Source organism: Zalophus californianus, chromosome 17, assembly GCF_009762305.2.
Source record: "Zalophus californianus isolate mZalCal1 chromosome 17, mZalCal1.pri.v2, whole genome shotgun sequence".
Lineage (NCBI taxonomy): Eukaryota > Metazoa > Chordata > Mammalia > Carnivora > Otariidae > Zalophus > Zalophus californianus.
This window is the reverse complement of record NC_045611.1, coordinates 882,501-901,721: the sequence shown is the minus strand read 5'-3', so window position 1 is coordinate 901,721 and position 19,221 is coordinate 882,501. Positions and strand designations below refer to the sequence as shown.

The window sequence follows — 19,221 nt, the reverse complement described above, 5'->3', positions numbered from 1 at the left end:
GCCAGTCCTGGTCTGTGGAGCCAAGCCCATGGGCAAACGGGAGGCCCGCAGGACCAGAGAGTGGGAGAAGGGGGCAGACGTCTGTCCTGCACACTCGGGCTCTACTCTGTCCCCAGGACAAGCCGCCCCATCTCCCCTCTGATGCTGCAAAGTCCTGTTCCTTCCTGGCTCTCGAGTGTGACGTACTTCACACACCTTACAGGTGTCGCCGACCATAGTGGGGCCCTTCAACCCTGAGGACCCCACAGCCGAGGTTCCCCTTGTGACCCAGCTCCTCAGCCACAGATGGCTGGTCCCTGAGCACAACATACGGGCCCCTGAGAATTTTGGGGAGGGGGCCCTGGTAGCCTAGAGGGTCTGAGAGGGCAGCTGCCTGGCTTCCTGCCGCTCTCCCCACCTGGTCCCAGTTCCCAGAGGCCAACAGAACCGCGAGGGGGGGAGGTCCGGACACCTGGGGGGGTTGTTGCTCCCGTGCACAACAGGGTAAGCACTGAGTCGGAGCTGGGACGCCCCGCAAGGCACAGCTCGAGGGCCCGGGGGGAGCTCAAACTGCTCTCGCCCCCCGACCTCTTATGGGCAAGAGGCCTTCACCCACCTCCCAGCCGCATGAACACGGCCTGCCCAGCGTTTCCCTGGGGCCTCGGGGCCAGATCCCAGCAGCTGGCCCTGTTGCTGCCTGGGGCGGAGGCGGGAAGACCCCCAGCCTCAGGGCGGGCCGTGCGCGTGATCCCGCGCAGCGCAGGGTGCCTTCAGTGTGGACACTGAATCCCACAGCGGTCGGCTCACCCCCAAATCCACGGTAGCCTGGAACCCAGGCCATGCCCCTGAGCACGCTTTCCCTGGGAACCAAAGCTGCCCCTTGGATTTGAGCCCCCCGTGGCTGTGCCCGAGGGCAGCTGGGGGCCAGACCTACAGAGGACAGGTCTCTGGAAGGAGCCTGGGAATCTTTGCTCTCATCAAGCGCTCTGGAAGATTCTAAAGCTCGCGAGTCCAGACACCCAGGCTGCTCCCTGGGGACTCCCTGCAGCGTGGCCAGTGCTGCTTGCTCCCAAAACACCTTGGCCCCTGAGACCGGGGCGCCCTGGGCCGACGGCACGGCCTTTCAGGGCTGTGTCCCCAGCCAGCTGTCGGGTACACGTGCTGAGGACAGCAGTGCCGGGAGAGAGCGCCCACAGCAGGAGCTCGTCCGTCTCTCCTTGCCATCTCAGCACAGGGAGGGTGACAGCCCAGAGGTCACACCGCCTCCCGGCACGCCCGTTGGACCCCCGCGCCCAGCCTGCGCGCCTGTTATTGGCCCCACCGGGCAGCTGGAAAGCGAAGAACCAGAGAGGGGTGGTCACTCGCCCACGACACACAGCGTGTAGGCAGTGGGGCTGGGCTCACCCCCAGGCTCTCACGCCCTCCCAGTCCAGCAAAGTTAACTCAGAAGACGGCACAGTCCCAACGGTGGAATATGGTTCAGCCAGAAAAAGGAACGCGGTACCCATTCATGTGACAACGCCCATGAACCTCCAAAGCCTCATGCTGAGTGAAGGAAGCCAGACACAGGCTGCCTATCATCTGCTCCTGCTTATGTGAAACGTCCAGAAGAGGCAGAGCCACGGACCGAAGGCAGATCGGTGGGGGCAGGAGGACGGGGCACTGTCAGGGGGTGTCAGTGTCTATTGGTGGGCATGGAAATGTTCTCAAATGAGGTAGCGGTGCTGGCCACACGGCTCCGCTGAAAACCGCTGGCTCATAGGCACTCAACTTGAGTTATCTCAAGAAAGCTGTTTCCCAAAAAAGCAGACACCTTCCGAGCCCGACCGCCTTGCCCGAGGGGGCAGGGGCCGGGGCCGGGGAGGGGCCAGGCTGCAGGCAGCAGTGTTCCTGTGAGGCCCCAGCAGGACACCTCGGGGTGCAGGGAGCCCCAGAAGCTGCAGCGGAGCCCGTTGAGAGGGAAGGCCCCAGCGTGGGCCATGTGGGGAAGAAGACCTAAAATAATTCTAAGAACCTGAAACTCCGGGGAGAAGTGGGGGGTGCTGTGGTCACCTCGAATGGGGAACTCCTCGTGCAAGGAAGGAGAAGTTTTATCTCAGGGGGTTGGGGGAAGCCGGGCAGGGGATGGCGGTGGCAGGGAGGAGGGGCAAGGACTCCCACGCAGAAACCCTCAAGTTGAGGGGCCTTGTCTAATTGTGGCGAGGGAGGACTCTCCCTTCTCCAGATGGGGAGACTGAGGCTGAGCCCGCCGCTGTCTTTGGGGGCTATGTGAACATGGGCGCCAGCGTGTCTGGGTCAGAGTTCTGCCGGCCCCCACTGCCAGACGCGAGCCTACTGTGTGGGTCCCCTCTGAGTCCTCACCCCAGCCGGGGCCTGCCAGGCGCCCATTTGCTCGACTGTCCTGAGCTGAGGGCCCACGTTGTGCTGGGCACCATCCAGGGCGCTGGGGGTTCGGGTGAACGGGGCGAGGAGCTGGCCTCATGGCATTAGGTTCCAGCAGACAGGAGCAGGCCCACCCTGTTTCCACCGGTAAAGGTTTGGGTCATTTGAAGCCACCCCGGGGCAGGCTCTCTGCCTGGCGCCAAGGACACTAGCCTGTGGGACCGAACCGGTCCTGCTCTGACCAATGTGACTGGACAGTCCCCCGGATAGCTGCTTTAACCCCTGACCGGCTTTGGCAAATGGGGGCGCCTCTCCATCACCGACACACGGGTTGGAGACCCTGGCAGGTGACGGCGGGTTTGTGGAGGACTCGCGGGGAAAGCCAGGCCTGGAAGGAGTGTCGGTGCCCGGGGCCCAGGAGGGGGCTTGGGGGCTGTCACGGCGGCCTGGAGGTCTTGGATGGGAGGTGAAGGCAGAGGCCAGAGGCGGCATGGGTGTGCTGTCCCCGTTAAGCTTGGGCACAGGAGAGAATATTCTAGAAGTAAGTTAGCACGATGCTGTGATTGTCAGAGAGGCTGTGGGGGGACAAGACGGAGGGAAACCAGGCAAAAGAGAGAGTCAGGAGCGGAGGGTGGAGAGGAGGGTCCCAGGGAAGGTTGCAGAGACGACAAGAGAACCTGGGAACAGGGAAATGCTGCTGTCTGGGCCTGGGAGGAAAGGTCGGCTCTTAGTTTCAAAGCTCCAAGGAGGACGGGTCTGTGGTCCCCTCGGGTGATGTTCAGTGGAAACCTGCAGGGCTAAGACGAGACCCTTTGAGGACGAGCCCAGGACCCCAGATCACCGCTCCTGGCACCTGCACCCTTGGGAAGCCCTTCAGACACAGGTGGTATTACAGCGCTGTCTCAGCATGGGGGCCAAGGCCAGTGCGGGCCTCCCCTCGTCCCCCAAGGCCAGCGAGGACGGGCATCGGTGGGCTCTTCGTAGGGGTACCAGCTCCACGGACCTCGAGGGGCCAGAGCTGGGTCAATGGGGCCATGGGCGCAGAGGCTGCCAGAAGACAGCAGAGAAGACGAGAAATCGGAAGCCTGACGGTCCTGGTCTGGGAAGAGGCCTCGGGGACAGGGACGGGAGCCCGGTCATGGTGGGGGAGTAAGGCTGCTGCAGACACCTGGGTTTTCCTTCAGAGAAGGGCTGGCCCAGGGTTTGTCCTCTGTACCTTCTCTCTTCCTCTTTCTTCCTGCCTGGAAGGCAGATGTGATGCTTGGAGGTGGTGCAGCCACTTTGCAGCCAGGAAGCCACGAGGAAGGTGTTGGTAGAACAGGAAGAGCACAAAAGCCTGGTCCTTGCACCACCTGCTCCACTCGCCTCTGGGCTTTCGTCATGTGGACAAGAAGAGTTCACGCTGCCGTCAGCGTCTCTGCTACTTGCCACCGCACACAACCCTACTGGATGTGGTCTTGCCAGAGTTAGGAAATAAAAACACGGGATGCCCAGTTAAATTTGCATTTCAGATTAGCAGCGAATCATCTTTAGTGTGCATGGGTCCCAGCCCGTGTCTGGGACATGCTCATCCTCCACCGTTGATCTGAAGTTTGACTCTTAACTGCAGCTCTGTTCACGGATGAAGTCATGGCAGCCGGAGGGGTTTGAGGTCTTGTCGTGAGCAGGTGGTGGGAGCAGGTGTAGACCATGTCCGCTGTGCTCGGGGGCCGCCCTTGTTTTCATTCTGGCCTGGTGCCTCTAGCACTTTCTTAAACCTGCCGTCATGGGACGTGCAAAGAAGACTCGGAAAAGCCACACGACTCACAGGACCGAAGACAAGAGAGAGAGGGCAAGCGGTGGGAAGTTCTCCTCGGACATTTTCACTGCATTTGACAAAAGTGTCAGTGGTCCATGGACTGCGGGGGGCGGTTGTCCTCCAGGGCTGGTGTGTGGCTGCTGACCCAGGACTTGAAGGGAAGGGGGTTTCGAGTTTGCTCTGTGTGCCCGGGACCGTCAGAAACGCCTTGTTGTGCAGGATGCAGAAGCCTCGTCTGCACAGAGCATGAAGCTTCTGTTAGGCATGGCCATGCCCATGACATGCCCTGGAAGGGGCACCCATGTCCCTGGACAATGGCCTGCAGCCCAGGCCGGCTAGTGGGGCCAGAGGTCCACTTGAGAGGACTGAGAACCAACATCCGGGTTCTTGGGAACCACATTTCCAGGAGGGGCACTCGCTGAGCCCTGCAGAGCACCTTCCCCCACGTCTCCTCTGGCCCTGGGGGTGCTCAGCACGTCCCCAGTAGAGAGGCCTGGCATGATCCTGGGAGGACATCCCTAGTGCCCTGCACCTGGGGGGTCACAGCACCAACTCCCTGCCCACTTCTGCACACAGCGTGGATGCTTTGGCTTGCTCTGGAGGTGAGCTTGGGGGCACACCCCCCATGTCACAAACCTGTGCCCGCCGTGGTCCGTGAAGGAGGAAAGAAAAAGAGCCTCCGTGCCCTCCTGCTCTGCCCTGACGCAAAGGCCACCGGAGGCCCCAGGCGGGGACACTGGCTGGGCAGGCAGGATGGGCACTGCAGCCAGCTTGCCCGACAGCACCCCTGGAGGCGGGGCCCAGGGCAGGAGCGAGGTCATGGGCCCAGGCCCTGGATGCAGGGGTGAGGCACAGGGCGCCCCCAGCAAGGCCACTGGTGAGGCCCCACGGCCTGCAGGACATGCACGGGAGGGTTGGCAGGAGCCCTGAGGCTGGAGTACGTGTTCATCTTTTGCTATGGTTTTATTTTTTATTTTTTTAAGAAAATTATTTTTCCTGTGGTGAAAGACACAGAACGGAAAATTGCCCATTTTAACCATTTTGAGATGAATGATGCAGCAGCGACGAGGGTCCTGACGATGCGGTGCAGCCCCCAGCCCAGTCTGGCTTCAGCGCAGAGGGGCCTGTTCCCATGACCTGTCATCCTGGCGCCTCTCGCCGCCTGCCACCGGGGACCCGTTCCTGTCTGCCAGTGGGCCTGCTCCTGGCGTCCTGTGCCTGGAACCACGCAGCAGGAGCCCTCGTGCCTGGCTGCTCGTTCTCAGCACGCCGGCTCCACGCTCTGCCTTCCCGGAGCCGCTTGCGGATGATGCTTCTAGAGCACCCAGGTGCCAGGCACCCTCCCGGCGGGGAAGCGACCGGCAGACGTCAGACCCTGGTGCGAACGGCCTCCTACTGAATCCCGGATGGTCGCGGCTCATCAGCCTGGGCGCCGGCAGGGGTGGGTGGACCGGCACAGGACTGGCTTCGAGGCCTGGCCCAGCCACAGAGATGGTGAGGCTCCTCATCTGTCTGACCTCCCATCTCCTCACACTGTGGGTGGAGGGCTGTCGGCCGGCAGGGGTCTCCTCAGAAACAAGAGGGACCCGTCTTCTAGGGAAAAGAAACGGAGAGCCTGCCGGCCCCCCAGGCCCAGCCCCTGCAACAGCGTCTACAGCCAGGGGGTCTTCAAAACCCACGCGCACATGGCCAGACTATCCAGGCACACCGGCAAGACAGCTGGAAGGAATCGGCGAGGGCCTCAAGTGCCACGTGGTTCCAGCAAGAGCGTGGGCCTGGGGTCTGCACATTGCTGTGGGTCACCTCACCTCTCCTGGCTGGAGTTCCCACCTCACACCTCCCCTGCAGAGGAGTCTGACCACAGGCCTTTGTCTCTGGGCATAAAACCCAGCAGGGCTCCCGGCCTCCCGACCTTCCTCTGCTGGGAACAGCTGTCCCACACGGCTGAGAAGGCACCAGGGGGCTTCAGTCCTCTTGCTGCTGAGCAGGCTGCCAAGGGTCAGCGGCCCTCGGGGGTGTGCCTTTGTGGACTTTCTACTGATGTCCATTAGATCCCAGACTCTAGGTCAGGTGTTAACCTGTAGGAAATTGACAAGTTGCAAACTATTTTTGTTTCGTAGAAAAGACGGTGCTTTACTGACTCTGGTATAATGTCTCAGGTGACATTCTGTTTCCATGGGATTTAAAACTGCCCATGTCCTCCCTTGAGTCACATTTGCCAACCTGCTGGTTTCTCATCAATGGGGAAGATGCATCGTTGACACATGCTTGCTATACATTCATATAAGAACATGGTCTTAACATATGTTTTTAAATTTTTGAAAGGTGTACTTTGGATTTTCCTTCCTGCCTTCCTAATTTCTTCCTCTTCTACCCATGCATCCATCCATCCACCAATCCATCCACCATCCCTCCATCCATCCATCCATCCATTTATATCAGAATTGGAATTCCAAAGTGAGACGGTTGGGTCATTTAATAACATGCTTATTTGAATTGAAAGCTGACAGATAGCAGTCTGGGTGGAATGGCCCCCAGTGAAAACCAGTCCTGCCAATTTGGTTTTGTGGTGACTAATTATGTGTGCTAAACCTGCAGCTTCAGAGTTTTCATGAAAATAGGCCCCAAGCACACATACAGTACAAAATATACAATAAGCCGGACAACATGACCTTTGACTGTTCAAACAACAATGTTCAGGTTGGCACCTGGCACCTGGCACCATGGTCAAGGGTCCTGTGTCTGGTCGTTGGTTTAGAAGGACGTTCTCGGTGCCATGTCTCTCCCCCTCCTGCCCCAGGCTGCAGTCTCGCCTCCCCCACATTGTTGTGTTTCACACTGAGGGGGCCACGCGCCTGCAGAGCCAGGGGTTTGTGGAACAGGTGTGTGCCCTCCGTGTGCCTCTCACTAGTGTGTGTCTCACACATGTCTGCACGAGGTCGGGTGTGGCTGTGAAGACCTGCCCTTCTCGAAACCCTGTGGCCAGGCTGTGGGATGTAGCTCACCCTCACCTTTGCAAACCTCTCTAGTGGCCACGAGGTCACCATTCTCCACCAAAAAAGAAGCAGCTCAAGGGTCTGCTTGTGTGACTGAGCTGGGTCAGCCCGATTTGTAAGAAATGTCACCTTAAAGGGAACTTGGCTTTTTCAGAGCAATTTTAGGGGACATGCAGGCGAAAATAGTAAGAAACCACGGAGACACTGGGTTTGAGACTAGTCCCTGGCATCCAGGGTGGGACAGTTCCCTTCGTTACGGGGGGCTGCCGTGCTCTCTGTGCCACACGCGTGTTCCGCCTCCTTCACGGAGACCAGAGGATGATGGGAAGTCGTTTCTGGGAGAGCTTGGCGCCCAGAAGCGCTGGGACGGCCACGCCCACCATTTATGATGACACGCCTGCCCCCTGGTAGCCCTGCTCCTTGCTCAGGCGTCCCAGGCCTGCTCCCCTGGGCAGCGCTGCCGAGTCTCCCTGCCCTCATCACGGGCTTGACGGGGCTGGACCCTCCGTCGTTCCGTTTCTGACTCCCCCAGCCTCAGCCACGGGCCCCTCTGCAGTGTGGTGGGACAATGTGGGGGATACCCCAGGGGCTCAGCGGCAGCTGGGCAGACGCAGAAGCCCCTGCGAGCCTCTTCCTGCTGGAGGGTCTGAGGCATCTCCCTTCCCCGGCCACTCAGAGCGGCTTTCCATCCCTGGAGGCCTCGTGCTCCCAGGCTGACACGGCTCAACACCCGCACGATGCCAGGGTCTGCCGCCAGCCGGCCTTCCTCCCGTGTGCTCGGCAGGAGAGGAGGCTGGCGGCAGGTGGGGAGGTGCCGGAGCGAGGGCCACCTTCCCGGCCTCCCTGCTTGCAGCTGGACAAGCCCCGTGGCCTCACGGGAGCCGGTCACTAAGCCCACGTTCAGAAGGGACGGGATGGGATGGGCTGAGGCACCCCTCCTCCGCGCTCTGCCTCCTGCCTCGCCTCTCTGGCCGGTGCTGGTTTCCACACACGAGAAACCTCCAGAAGCCACAGCCAGCCACGACCTCCAGAAACATCCACGCCGTTGCTGGACTCTCGCACTGTGCGGAAGGCCTTTACGCCCCACCAGAAGCCCGGCCTGGGCTCCTGAAGCCGGAGAGAGCTCAGCCAGCCGCCAGCACCCACGTCACATCATCGTGGAGGGAAGATTGGGAAAGAATACGTCGAACATGATACTTTCGTGTAACAATGTAAAAGAGACCAAAAATCACAGTGTGTCTGGGAAGGACACACACAGATAAACATAGTCCCTTGGATGGTTGCAGCCTCGAGGCACCGAGGGCTGACGTGTTCTTGCCCTGTGTTACAAAGGAGGGTACGAGAAGGCAGTGGGGGTCCAGCAGCTTGATCCAGACGCCCCTGGGGCTGGCTGAGCGGGTGCTGCCCCCACAGCCCGGCCTGAAGCAGCTCGTGGCTGGGGCAGCCTCCGGGGGCAGGCACGGCATCAGTGATAATTCATTTTTGTAAATAAGCGGAGGGGAGGGGCAGGCGCTTCAACGAGGTGCAGCGGACCCCCGAAGGCTCGCGGCTGGCCCGGAAGTCTCTTGGTGACATGCATGTCAACTATTTCATAATTTAAGTGCAAGGGAGGCCACGGACACGAGCGAGGAGCGCGGTGGAGGCCCAGGTGCCACGAACGGGTCAGACCAGCCCCCCTCCCATCCCCTGGGGTCCACGGACTCCAAGCAGCCTGCCGGTGGATGGGGGCAGCAGGTGGAATGTTCTGTGTTTCCACAGCCAGAGCAAAGGAGGAGAAAAAAGCCAGTGCAATTGGCTTTAATGCTGTTCTGTTAAATCTGATCATTTTCACAGGTATTCAAAGTTAAAAATCATTAAGGTATTTTGCACCCTATTTTTGCACAAAGACTTTGAAAGCCGGCGCCAGGGTGGCTCAGGTTGGGGGTGCACTAAAGCTCAGCGGGGCCCTGTGCTGAGAGGCAAGGCCCCGCTGTCCTGGTCCTTGGGCGGAGGGCTGAGCTGTAGGGCTGTGGGTCCAGCTGTCTCTGGGTGGCCCCGGGAGGGAGGGCCGGCGGGAAGCACCTGGCAGTTTCGGTTTCCGACAGGAAGCAGCCTGCTCCTATCTCCCTCGCCCCAGCTGCACCCTCTGCCCCAAACCTCTGGGTGGCAGCCCCGCCCGGAGAGCCCCCAGGTGGGGACAGCCCCTCTGGCTGCAGACAAGGAAGCCTGGCTGGGGGGCCGGGGCCAAGCAGAGCCCCCTGAGGCCTCCCAGGCCTCCCAGCACTTGGGAGTGTGAGGCCCCTGGGGGCCATGAAGGCACAGAAGGGCTCTGACTTGCACTTTTTGTCACCTGTCTGTCACCTGCTTTTAGGATGTGTGGTTCCAACCTTGATGTAGAGAATGTTGTGGTGGTAGAGGGGCAGGACCAGGCTTGATGTCTGTCTGTCTGTCCATGTGTCCAGGCCTGGCCGAACATCAGGACAATACCCTCCACCCAGGGCCCTGGGAGGGAAGTGGCAGAAATCAGGGGCTACGGTGGGTGGTCAGCAGCAGGGAAGAGGCCAACTGCTGCCCGTCTGGGCTCTGACTCTGAGCTCCAGGCTTGAGCCCTGGGGTCCCCTGCCCTGGCCGCTGGAGCCCTGCACACACTGGGGGCTGGGACCCTTAGGTCTCGTCTCTTAGTAAGGGAGCCTAGCTGTGAGGAAACCCCAGCACCCGGCCCTGGAGCAGAGGGGCCCCGTCTCTGAGGAAACCCTGAGTCTCACACGGGGATGCTCAGGGCTGCGTCGGGCTGGCCCCACCGGCCTGGGATCCGAGGCCATGGCAGCTTGCGGTGAGGGGCACAGCTGGGGGACAGTGGGCAGAGGTCCCTCCTGTTCCTCCCACCGGCCCTCCCTCCCACTCAGCTCTCCCTTGGAGGCTCTGTGAGGTCGGGGCTTTCCACAACACTCAAAATGCACCCCAACTTGGGAGGGAAGGAGGAAGCTCTGGGAGCCGCAGGGTAGGGAAAATTGCCCAGTTCCTTCTCCACTGGACTCTCTGTCTGCCGCCCCAAGTGGCCTTTGAGGGAAGGGCCTGCAGGGGGTCACGGGCAAGCTCCCGGGAGGCAGTGAGCATGGGGACCTGGGGGAAAGAGGAGTGTCTGGGCCCGGGGCCGGATGCTGTGCTGGAGCCCTCACCAGGCCCCTCGGCCTCTCTGGGGGCTGCCTGTCGTCCCCACGTCAAAGATGGAGACAGGCCTGTGGGATCAGGGGTTACCAGCCTGGCCCTCCCACCTTGGCCATGGTCTCACCGACCCGCTGCCTCACGGCTGAGCAGGTGACATCAGGGAATCCAGGCCACGTGGGCAGAGCACAGAGCCCTGCCCAGGCCACGTGCTCAGAGCAGCCTTCTCTGAATGGCTCACGTCCCTCTGCTGAGCCTCCTCACCCTGTACCTTCGTCCTGCTTCACAGGGCCCATGAGGCTCCTCGGACCCAAGAGAAGGGCCCGGCCAGCGTGGGTGCCAGGCCCTCGGGCTCCCTCCCCTCCCCTGGGCTGAGGGCACCACGGACAAGGCCACGTCATGAGAGTAAGGGCTGTGGTGGGGCTAGGCTCCGCCGTCGGCCCCATGTGTCAGACCTGCAAGTTCCTCTGTACCTCTGTCCCCTCCAGGCGGCGAGCCCCACGTGGGCAGGTGGCCCTACACTGCTTCCTCTCAGAAAGGGACCCTTTTCCACACCCAGCCCTCCGAGAGCTGCACCAGAGGTCCACACCCTTCTCCAACCCTCAGCTGCAGGGAGTGGTGCACAAAACCACTTCGAACACTTTGGTGGTGGGCAGTGATAACCCGGTCGGCGCTTCCAAAGGGCTCCCCAGCAGCAGCCAGCAGAGGGGGCTTCGCTGGAGGGGCCCTGGGCTGGGCGGGCAGCTCTGCCACCATCAGCTGGGACTCGTGGGGTCTAGGTGTCAGCTGCACCTGCTCTGGGCTCCCCGGGGTGGAGTGAGCAGATCCCACCACGGGCTCGGAGAGGGTCCAGCTGGGGGCATGGGATGCTGGGCGAAGCTTTCGTACCTGGAGTGGTAGATGCACAAGGGATCTCTTTCTTGAGGTCCTGCCTTGGGGCCCTGCCCAGGACGTGCGGAGTGACCTTGAGCAGGTTTCCTGACCTCTCTGATCTGTGTCCTCATCTTACAATCAGGCTGATGATGCCTTGAAGGCTGGCTGGGGGAAGCCGCACACAGGCCCAGGAAGGAGTCTGGAGTAGGTTTACCCATCGGCCCTGTCCCCTCCCCTCCGGCAGCCTGCGGAACAACAGCAGAGCCCAGCTCCCACGTCCCTGTTCTCAGGGCTTGCTGCCACCAGTGATACAGCCGGTGAGGCCCCCAGCGCTGTGTCCCAAGGAGAGTGTGAGGCCCACTTGGGAGACCTGCACCGCCCCAGGGACAGGCCTCCTGGGGCTCCCCCCTCTCCCCACCGGCGGATTGCTGAGCTCCCAGAGATGCCGACCAGGCCCTCCCACCAGAAGTAGAGGTGGCCGCACCCGGGAACGGGTCTGCCCAAGTTCTCCCAGACGCCGGTCCCGGCTGGTGAGCCCACACAGGCACCACACCTGATTCCTCCTGACCTAGCAGCGCTGCCGCTGGGGAAGGGGTTTGCACACCTCTGACCGGCGCCCTGGGCCCCATGGCCAAGTGGGCGTTGAGAGCAGCGGGCAGGAAGAGCAGGGGCCGTTCCTCACTCCCGTGGTCTGCTGCCTGGTACTGAGACCCCTCAGGCTGCAAGGGAGGGGACCGCAGACACCCCCAGGGATGCCCTCTGGCTAGGAGAGGCCGCCAGGGTCTAGCAGGAGCCACTCGTTGTCCCCGTCCCTGGGAGGAAGCTGAGGCCCGTGTGGACACGCTTTTGGGAGGTTCCATCACTAGCCACCTGGTCCCACCTCGGACCCAACTCTAGATTCTGAGCTGGTCCCCAGATCTGGAGGGCTTGACCTTGCCAGGTTGGGGCTGGAGGTGGACACAGCTGAGGGGGTTCAGGGGGGCTCCAGAAGCCCTCCATGGTCTCAGCCAAAGCAGCCCTCTCCGTGGACCAGCCCTTAGGCTGACCTCTGACCCAGACCCCCTGCTGGCAACTTTGGGGAGGTGGGGGAAGGGAAGGGTCTCACCCAGGCTCACTTGGTGGTGCCGAGTGACTGTCCAGCTCCTACCATCTCCAGGAGGCTTAGACGCCAGGTGCCCCCAGTAACTGGCTACGGGCTCTGCAGGTGTGGGTGCCCTCCAGGTCCATCTCTGAACACTTCCCCTTGGGGCCCGAAAGGTCAGCCCCCAGGTCCAACTCTGGGCCCTGGCCCTCTTGCTGTGTGGCCCCAGCAAGTCATCCCCTGCTCGGGGCCTCAGTTCCTGTCATGACAGATTTAGGATCTTGAGAGCAACACAGATGTCCCCCAGAGTCCCCGCGGCAGCAGCAGCAAGCACACGCGGTGTGGGGGTGGCTGACTCCCCCCGGGGCATGGGACGCGTGGACTCACATCAAGTGCTGAGCACCCTGCAAGCCAGCAGTGCCGTGGGCACTGAGGGGCCTGCAGTGAGCCAGCTCGCCGGTGCCACTGGGGAGAGAGACGACAGATAAATATGGAGACCCAGGAAATGCCGGGTTTGTCCGTTGCAGTAAATGGAAGGGGGGAAATGCAGCGGGAGGGGGGTGAGGAGGGAGCAGGGCAGATGCCTGAGCGAAAGGGCCTCAAGGAGGGGGGGACGGCACATGGAAAGGCCTGGGGGCTGGAAGGACAAGCGTGAGGGCGGGAGGCCAGGCGGAGAGGGGAGAAGCCCTCGGAGGGCATGCATGCAGGTGTGATGTCATCTGCCTCGGTGTTTCACAGGCTCCCTCTCGCAAACGTCAAAGACAAAGCAGCTCGGCAAAGTGCCGCGAGAAGTGTCCCCACTGACGCGCGCCTCCATCGTGGGCAGCCGTCTGGCGATTGCCCCGGGGGGTTGTCCGCCCCGCTGCGCATGTGCAACATGCACGTGGCGCTTTAATAACCAGAATTTCACCAGTACCCACTGCAGTCGGACCTCTGGCCCCATGACAATGGCTACGAACGACCCGGAGTCTACAGGCACCTCAGCCAGCCCGCAGTTCCCCCTGAGGGTGGGTGGCACTCAGAGAGGCCTCTCTTCTCCCCAGGAGCTGCCCCCTGCCCTCTCCCCTCCCTTAGCTAGCAGCAACTGAGGCCTCATCCAGAGCAGATGTCTCTGGGAAAGAGCCCTGGAGGCAGAGTCCTGGCTTAGTTGTAAGCAGCTCGGGCCTCTCCCAGGGGCCACTCTTCCTGGCTGCCCCTCCCCCAGGCAACTGTCCCCACGGAAGTGAAAGTGTGTGAGAAAGCCCCACACAGCTGGGTGCTGAGCCAGGTTAACAGGACGCCTCTCTTTTCAGGCAAGATACCTTGAGAAGTGAAAGCCTTCTTTGCCTCCTCCAGCTGCCCCCTGGGGGCCGCTTCCTCCAGGAAGCTCTCCTGCCTCACACCTGCCCTGCAGCTCCGGCTTCCTGGACTCAGATTCAGGGTTCAGCGGATGGGGAGGACGTGGCTGGTTGGTGTCCTCCTGCTGGCCTGCCTCAGGAAGCTGTGGCATGGGGATGGCACAGGGAAGGGACAGGCCTGTTTCAGCAGGAAGGGAAGGTCCAGGGGAAAAACGCTCCACATTTACCACAGGAGGGAGGGAGCCCTGCTTTCCCCAGGGAAGCAGTCTCCCCTCCACGGGCTTACTCTTTGTCCTGACACGAGCCTTGGGGGATTGGGGGCTTGGCACGTGGAACCAGGCTTCTGGACTGAGTCCAGAGCTCCTCTGCCCTGCGTGTGCCCTGCTCCTGTGCTCTGTGCCCTGGAGGACCGTCCAGGGGGCCTCGGGAGATGCTGGGACCGAGACGTGGGTGTGTGTCTCCTGAGACTTCCCGACAGCCCCGCTCCTCTCCCTCTCCTGGGCTCTCTCCCAGCTCCTTCCCCTCAGGCCAGGGGAGGTCAGCTCCCAGACCTCTGTTTAACCTGTGACCTTGACACACGGTTCCTCATCAGACTGCCCATTCTCCATCCCTTCCTGGTCCTGCCGGATCCCTGCCAGGACCGACTGATCTGGCAGAGGCTCTGGGGCTGGCTGCCCTCCCCAAGCAGGCCCTACATCCATCTGCAGGGGCAGCAGAGCCACGTTCAATCACACCCTTGCTCTTGCCTGCTGTGTGCCCCTTGGAACTTCGGTATCTTTTTCTGAGATGGGTAGTCACCGTGTCACGTGGGGCTGGGCAGGCCCTGAGCCACAACCGTGACCTAAGAGCCCCCAGCGCTGTGTTCGGGGGGAGCAGGAGGTGGGGGGTAACGTCACCTTTTGGGTCTGGGGAGGCCTGAGTGGAGGGAAGGGTCCCGCGGGGTGTGGGGAGAAGGGGCAGGAGGCCTCCTTCATGTGGCAACAGTGTAGACCGTATCCAACAACAAGGTTGCTGATGTGCTTCGTGCACAGAAGCAGGTGCGTGGTCACGACCGTGTCGCAGGTCAGGCGGCCCCTGAGGGGCTCGGCGCTTGGCCCTCACTGCAGAGAGGGCCTCATGCACACTCCCACCCAGATGCCCCGGGCCTCCCTGTGCGGGTCTACCAGACCAGTGTCCCAGCGTCCCCGCAAGCATGGCCAGACACCGTGGCTGAGTGAGAAGTGGGGACAGTGGGGGTTGGGCCAGGTATAGCCTTGCTCCCCTGGAGGCCCTGGGCCTCCCTTGCAGCTGGAGGCCCCAGGCCCAAGCCCTGACCATGGGCTACAGCAGAGGGGGGCTCTGGGCACCTTTCCCCAAGTCTGCCGCCTCGATGCAGATGGGACAGTTGGAGATCTGGTCACCTGCCTTGGGGGGCCCCAAATCCAAGGACAAGTGTCCTTCCAAGAAGAGGAGAGGACCTAGGAGAGGGCAGTGGCAGAGGCTGGAGGCACGTGGCCACAGCGGGAGCCCCGGGAGCCTCCGCAGGGTGCCCGGCCCTGCCCACACCTTGATTTTGGACTTCTGGCCTCCAGGACTGGGAGGGAACAGACTTTTTTTCCTAAGCCACCGGTTTAGGCAATTTGGTGTAGCGGTCGCAGGAAACTGATGGAGCGGGGAAGGGCTTGCGCAGCAGAGAACGTGCCAGAGAAGAGCCTGTGGTTCCGGACAGGGGATGGTGAGGCTGGGGGATGGGAGGGCATGACGGAAGGACGAGCCCGTGCACTGAACGCCCCCACCCGGGGACCCCGAGCTAGGCCCGCTCCAGCCCAGGATGGCACCTGCCATGGGGTCTTGCCCACACCCGCGAACATCCCAGCCTGCAATGGCTTGGACTCCTCCATGGACGGGATGCTCATTACCTCCCTGGTCACGCTCAAGCTGCAACCTGCCACCTGGACCCCACCTTGTCCCTCTCCAGTGACACGAAACAGGCCTGACTCACTTTTTCCCCAGGCCGGTCATGGTAAGCTGCCCTCCAGCCTCCTCTGCTCCAGGCTACATCAGAGGGCTTCCAATGCTTCCATCCCAGCCCCTGTGCCAGGTGTCCTGGCTCCTGCCTCCTGTTCTGTAGGGGGTACAGGAGCCTGACCTCAGTTTCCCCATCTGCAAAGTGCGCTGCTAGAAACAGCATCTGGGCACAGCTCCTACTACATACAGTAGGCGCCTAATAAATCCGAGCAAAGTAAACACTCCTCTAAAGGGGGTCGCTCCTCCCATTACACGGTCGGGTCCACCACCGCGCAGGGTCCTGACCAATCCCAGACCTTGGCCACCAGCAGGGTTGGGGGGGCCCCAGGTCCCCAGCGAGGCTGCTCAGGGGCCTGTCCAGTGCCCGGCAGTGGGACCTGGTGGCCAGAGGCGCAAAGTTGCCCGCCCCGCCCCCAGCACCCGCCTCCTGCCAAGCGGCATTCAGAGGTGTTTGCTCTCCGACAGAAGATGTTACTGTCTGTCCTGTCCATAGTTTGGAGCCACTTCACGTGTTTTAGAGGTCTCCAAGGTTTTCATGGACTCAGGGTGACTGTGGGCCCCAGAAACTGCAAGGTCGCGCTGTGCTGCCCACACGCCTGTCCCCCAGACCCTCAGGCCCCCCAAAGGCTCCCCCCGGCCGGGACCCACCTGCTGCATCGCATCACCCAGCATTGCAGACCCCCGGGCACCTGGGGCGGCCTAGGGGCACGATGTCCCCCAGCACGGCTGTGGCCGTCCCGCGGGGCCAGGAGATTAAGGGAAGACACGGTGTGAGCTCCTACAAGTCAGAGCATCTCAGGGCTGGGACTCCTGTGCCCAAGGAAGCCCCCAGCCCGACGCATTCGCCAAGTACCCACGGCTCCGTGAAGCCCCCCGAGTGAGCAGTGAGCTCGGGATGCACAGAGACCATGGGCTCAATAAATTGGCGGCTGGTATTCTGCATCAGAGGTCCACCCAGACCATCTGCTCTGGGTGCCTGCAGCCCAACCAACACCGTGGTGACTGTGAGCACGGCCATGTTCCTTGACACCTCCTGGCCCCAAATTCCTTCCACGGGTTAGCCCCACCCCATCCAAACAGAACGGCCTTCAGCAGCTCTCATGCACGCCCCCGGCCGCCCTCTCCCCCATTAGCCTCCACACGCCATCAGGAGAGGATTTGACGCACGGGGAAACTGAGGCCCAGGAGAGGAAAGCCTGGTCTGAAGGCACCGGAGCAGGTGGCAGAACCAGGCTGCTGGTTCCAGGACAGTGGGGGCCGCCCCAGGAAGGGAGGGGAGCTTGATAGGACCAGAGCCCCTGGCCAGCCTGAGGGGCAGGGGGACCGTGTCCAGGGCCAGCGACCTGGCGCCTCCTTCTGGGTATCTTCAAATCACCCACCTTGGTAGAAGCCAAGGGCACACTCATTATTGTGCTTCAAGGTGGGCTTCTGCACAGCTGTGTTCTGGTCTGAAAGGTCAGGTGACTGATGGAGCCCCGGGTCAGGGGATGGCCCTCGGGCCCCTGGACAGCAGCAGGGTGGGGAAAGAGGTCTCTGCAGAGGTGACGGCGACATGCCTGGGTCCGGGTGTCAGGACCCCACCTGGACTCTGGACATGGCTGCGACAGAGGGACTTGGGCCTACGAGCTCTGGAAGGTTCCAAAGGCTCCTTGGAGCGTCGCCACGTGGTGTGGGCTGGGGAGCGGGGCTGCCTGCTTACAGGGCCCCTGAGTCTGGGGATGAGGCCCTAGGAGTCCCCCAGGGACTTGGCCGTGGGGGCCAGGGGGTGTAACGAGGCCTCCTCCCGGAGCCGGCAGCCCAGGGGGAGGGGGAGAGGCCTGGGTCCTCCCTGCTCCCCCACCACTTCCCTCTGGCAGAGGCTCCAAAGGGCAGGAGTCTTGGCAGAGGTTGCTTAACGGTGGGTACTGGGGCTGAGTCCTGGACCATCCCTCGATCCTGCGGCCCTGGGCCAGGCCCTCTTCCCTGGGGCCTCAGGGCCCTTGTCCCAGCCCTAAATCCTCGTGTGCCCTCCCAGGAGGAGGACGTTGGGTGCCTCCCACCTGTCTGCAACACCACCTTTCCCACCAACTCCTGGGAGCCTGCCCGCTGAGGACGACAGAGCCCACTCGCCCCTAGATGGGCCTGAGGGGGCCACCGCCACTGCTCAGGGTGGGGCCCCCACAGCCGGCCTGGCACCTGCCAGGTCCTCCCGGGGCCACCTGTCCCAGCTGTGTGGGACTGCGCCCGGGGGGGGCTGTGTTGGTGTTTGAGGTGAGTCAACACGGCTGGCTCGTGCTGTCAGCAGAGCTGGGCAGGCGGCAGCTTGGAGATGTCACACTCTGGCCACCTGCTCCTGCTGCCCCCCACCCCCCACCCGCCATCCCCTTACCTGGGCCGCCCTTCCTGGGACCCCGGGGCACTGAGCAGCTGGTGGACGCCGGGAGCCCGCTGTCCAGCAAGGGTGACGCCTGGGACATGGGTCTGCAGGTGGGTGTGGGAGACAACCCTCGCGCTGGGTGGGAGGTGGGCTGTCTTCCGGGGGCCAAGGACGGCAGTGCGCGCCCTTCCCGACCTCGTGGGGCCTGCAGGGAAAGACCAGGGGCCACAGCTAGCCTGGCTTTCTCGCAGCCGGAGGCCTCTGCCCCCCGGACAGCTCCAGGCCTTCTAGCGGCCGCTGCCCGCCAGCCTGGGGAAGGGGAGGGAGGCTGCAGGGGCTCATGTGATGCAGGGCGGGCCTGGGGAGGCGCCGTGGGGGAGGTCTCCCCGCAGCCTGCAGACGAGGACACAGCTGTGTCGCCGTGATAGCACGGCTGGGGGCCGGGGAGGCAGCACGCAGCTGTGCCCACCGCTTCCTCAACAGGAACCATCTGGGCCCGGCCCTGCCCAGCCTTCCCTCACGGCCATTCCGGTCTGACTTCCAACAACTTCCTCCTGCCGCCAGCCTGGTGACACCCCACCCACCTGCAGTCCGGACGGCCTGGAGCGCTGGGCATGTTTCCTCGAGCAGGGCTGGGGGGTACGGTGTCCATCCTGGAGGAGCCCCCAGCTCCACATGCCCCATGCACCTGTCCCCGCACCCCCCAAGCTTGCGCCCAGGCCTGCCCGCAGCCTGGGGTGCTTTATTCCCCTCGTCCCTCCCCTGTCCTCAGCCAGACTTTCCCCAGAGCCCACCTCCTGGGGCCACTTCCCTGAGCATTGCCCTGCCCCCCAGTCAGACTAGGTGGTGCACCCTGACCAGCCATGCCCCGGCCCCCTGGGCTCTCCCTTGGCTGCCCGGGGCCTCCAGGAAGGACCACCGCAGGCCATGCAAAGACACCCCTCTCTGTGCTTGGCCTCCTGGCTGGGGGCTCCTTGGAGACCCTTCCCCACCTCCAGAAGGGTGCCTTGGGAGAAGAGTGGCCAAATTGTTTGGGATGTGCTGAGGGAGTTGGAGATGTTCCCCCGGTCTGAGGGATTCCAGAAACCGTGTCAGAGTGTCCTCTGTGACCATTCAGACCTGTGTCCTGGAGCCCCCTCCCCACCGGGCACTCAGCAAGGAAGGTGCCAGGTCCACCGTAGGCACTAGAAAGGCCACGTACTGAAGGCAGCGGTGGGACGGCAGCAGAGCAAGCGGCCTCGTGAAGGAGACGGCATGGCCCATGCCCT

At 62.6% G+C, this 19,221-nt stretch overlaps 1 protein-coding gene across 1 annotated transcript in view; it reads right to left on the bottom strand.

The window, feature by feature from the left end:
* The window catches only part of CBFA2T3 (CBFA2/RUNX1 partner transcriptional co-repressor 3), an 85,698-nt gene extending 67,532 nt beyond the window's left edge, over nucleotides 1-18,166 (bottom strand). Inside the window, 1 exon segment of the mRNA XM_035725215.1 lies at nucleotides 17,966-18,166. Within this exon segment, the coding sequence (XP_035581108.1) occupies nucleotides 17,966-18,053 (88 nt within the window). The 5' untranslated portion in view covers nucleotides 18,054-18,166.
* Between the last annotated feature and the right edge of the window lie 1,055 nt (nucleotides 18,167-19,221).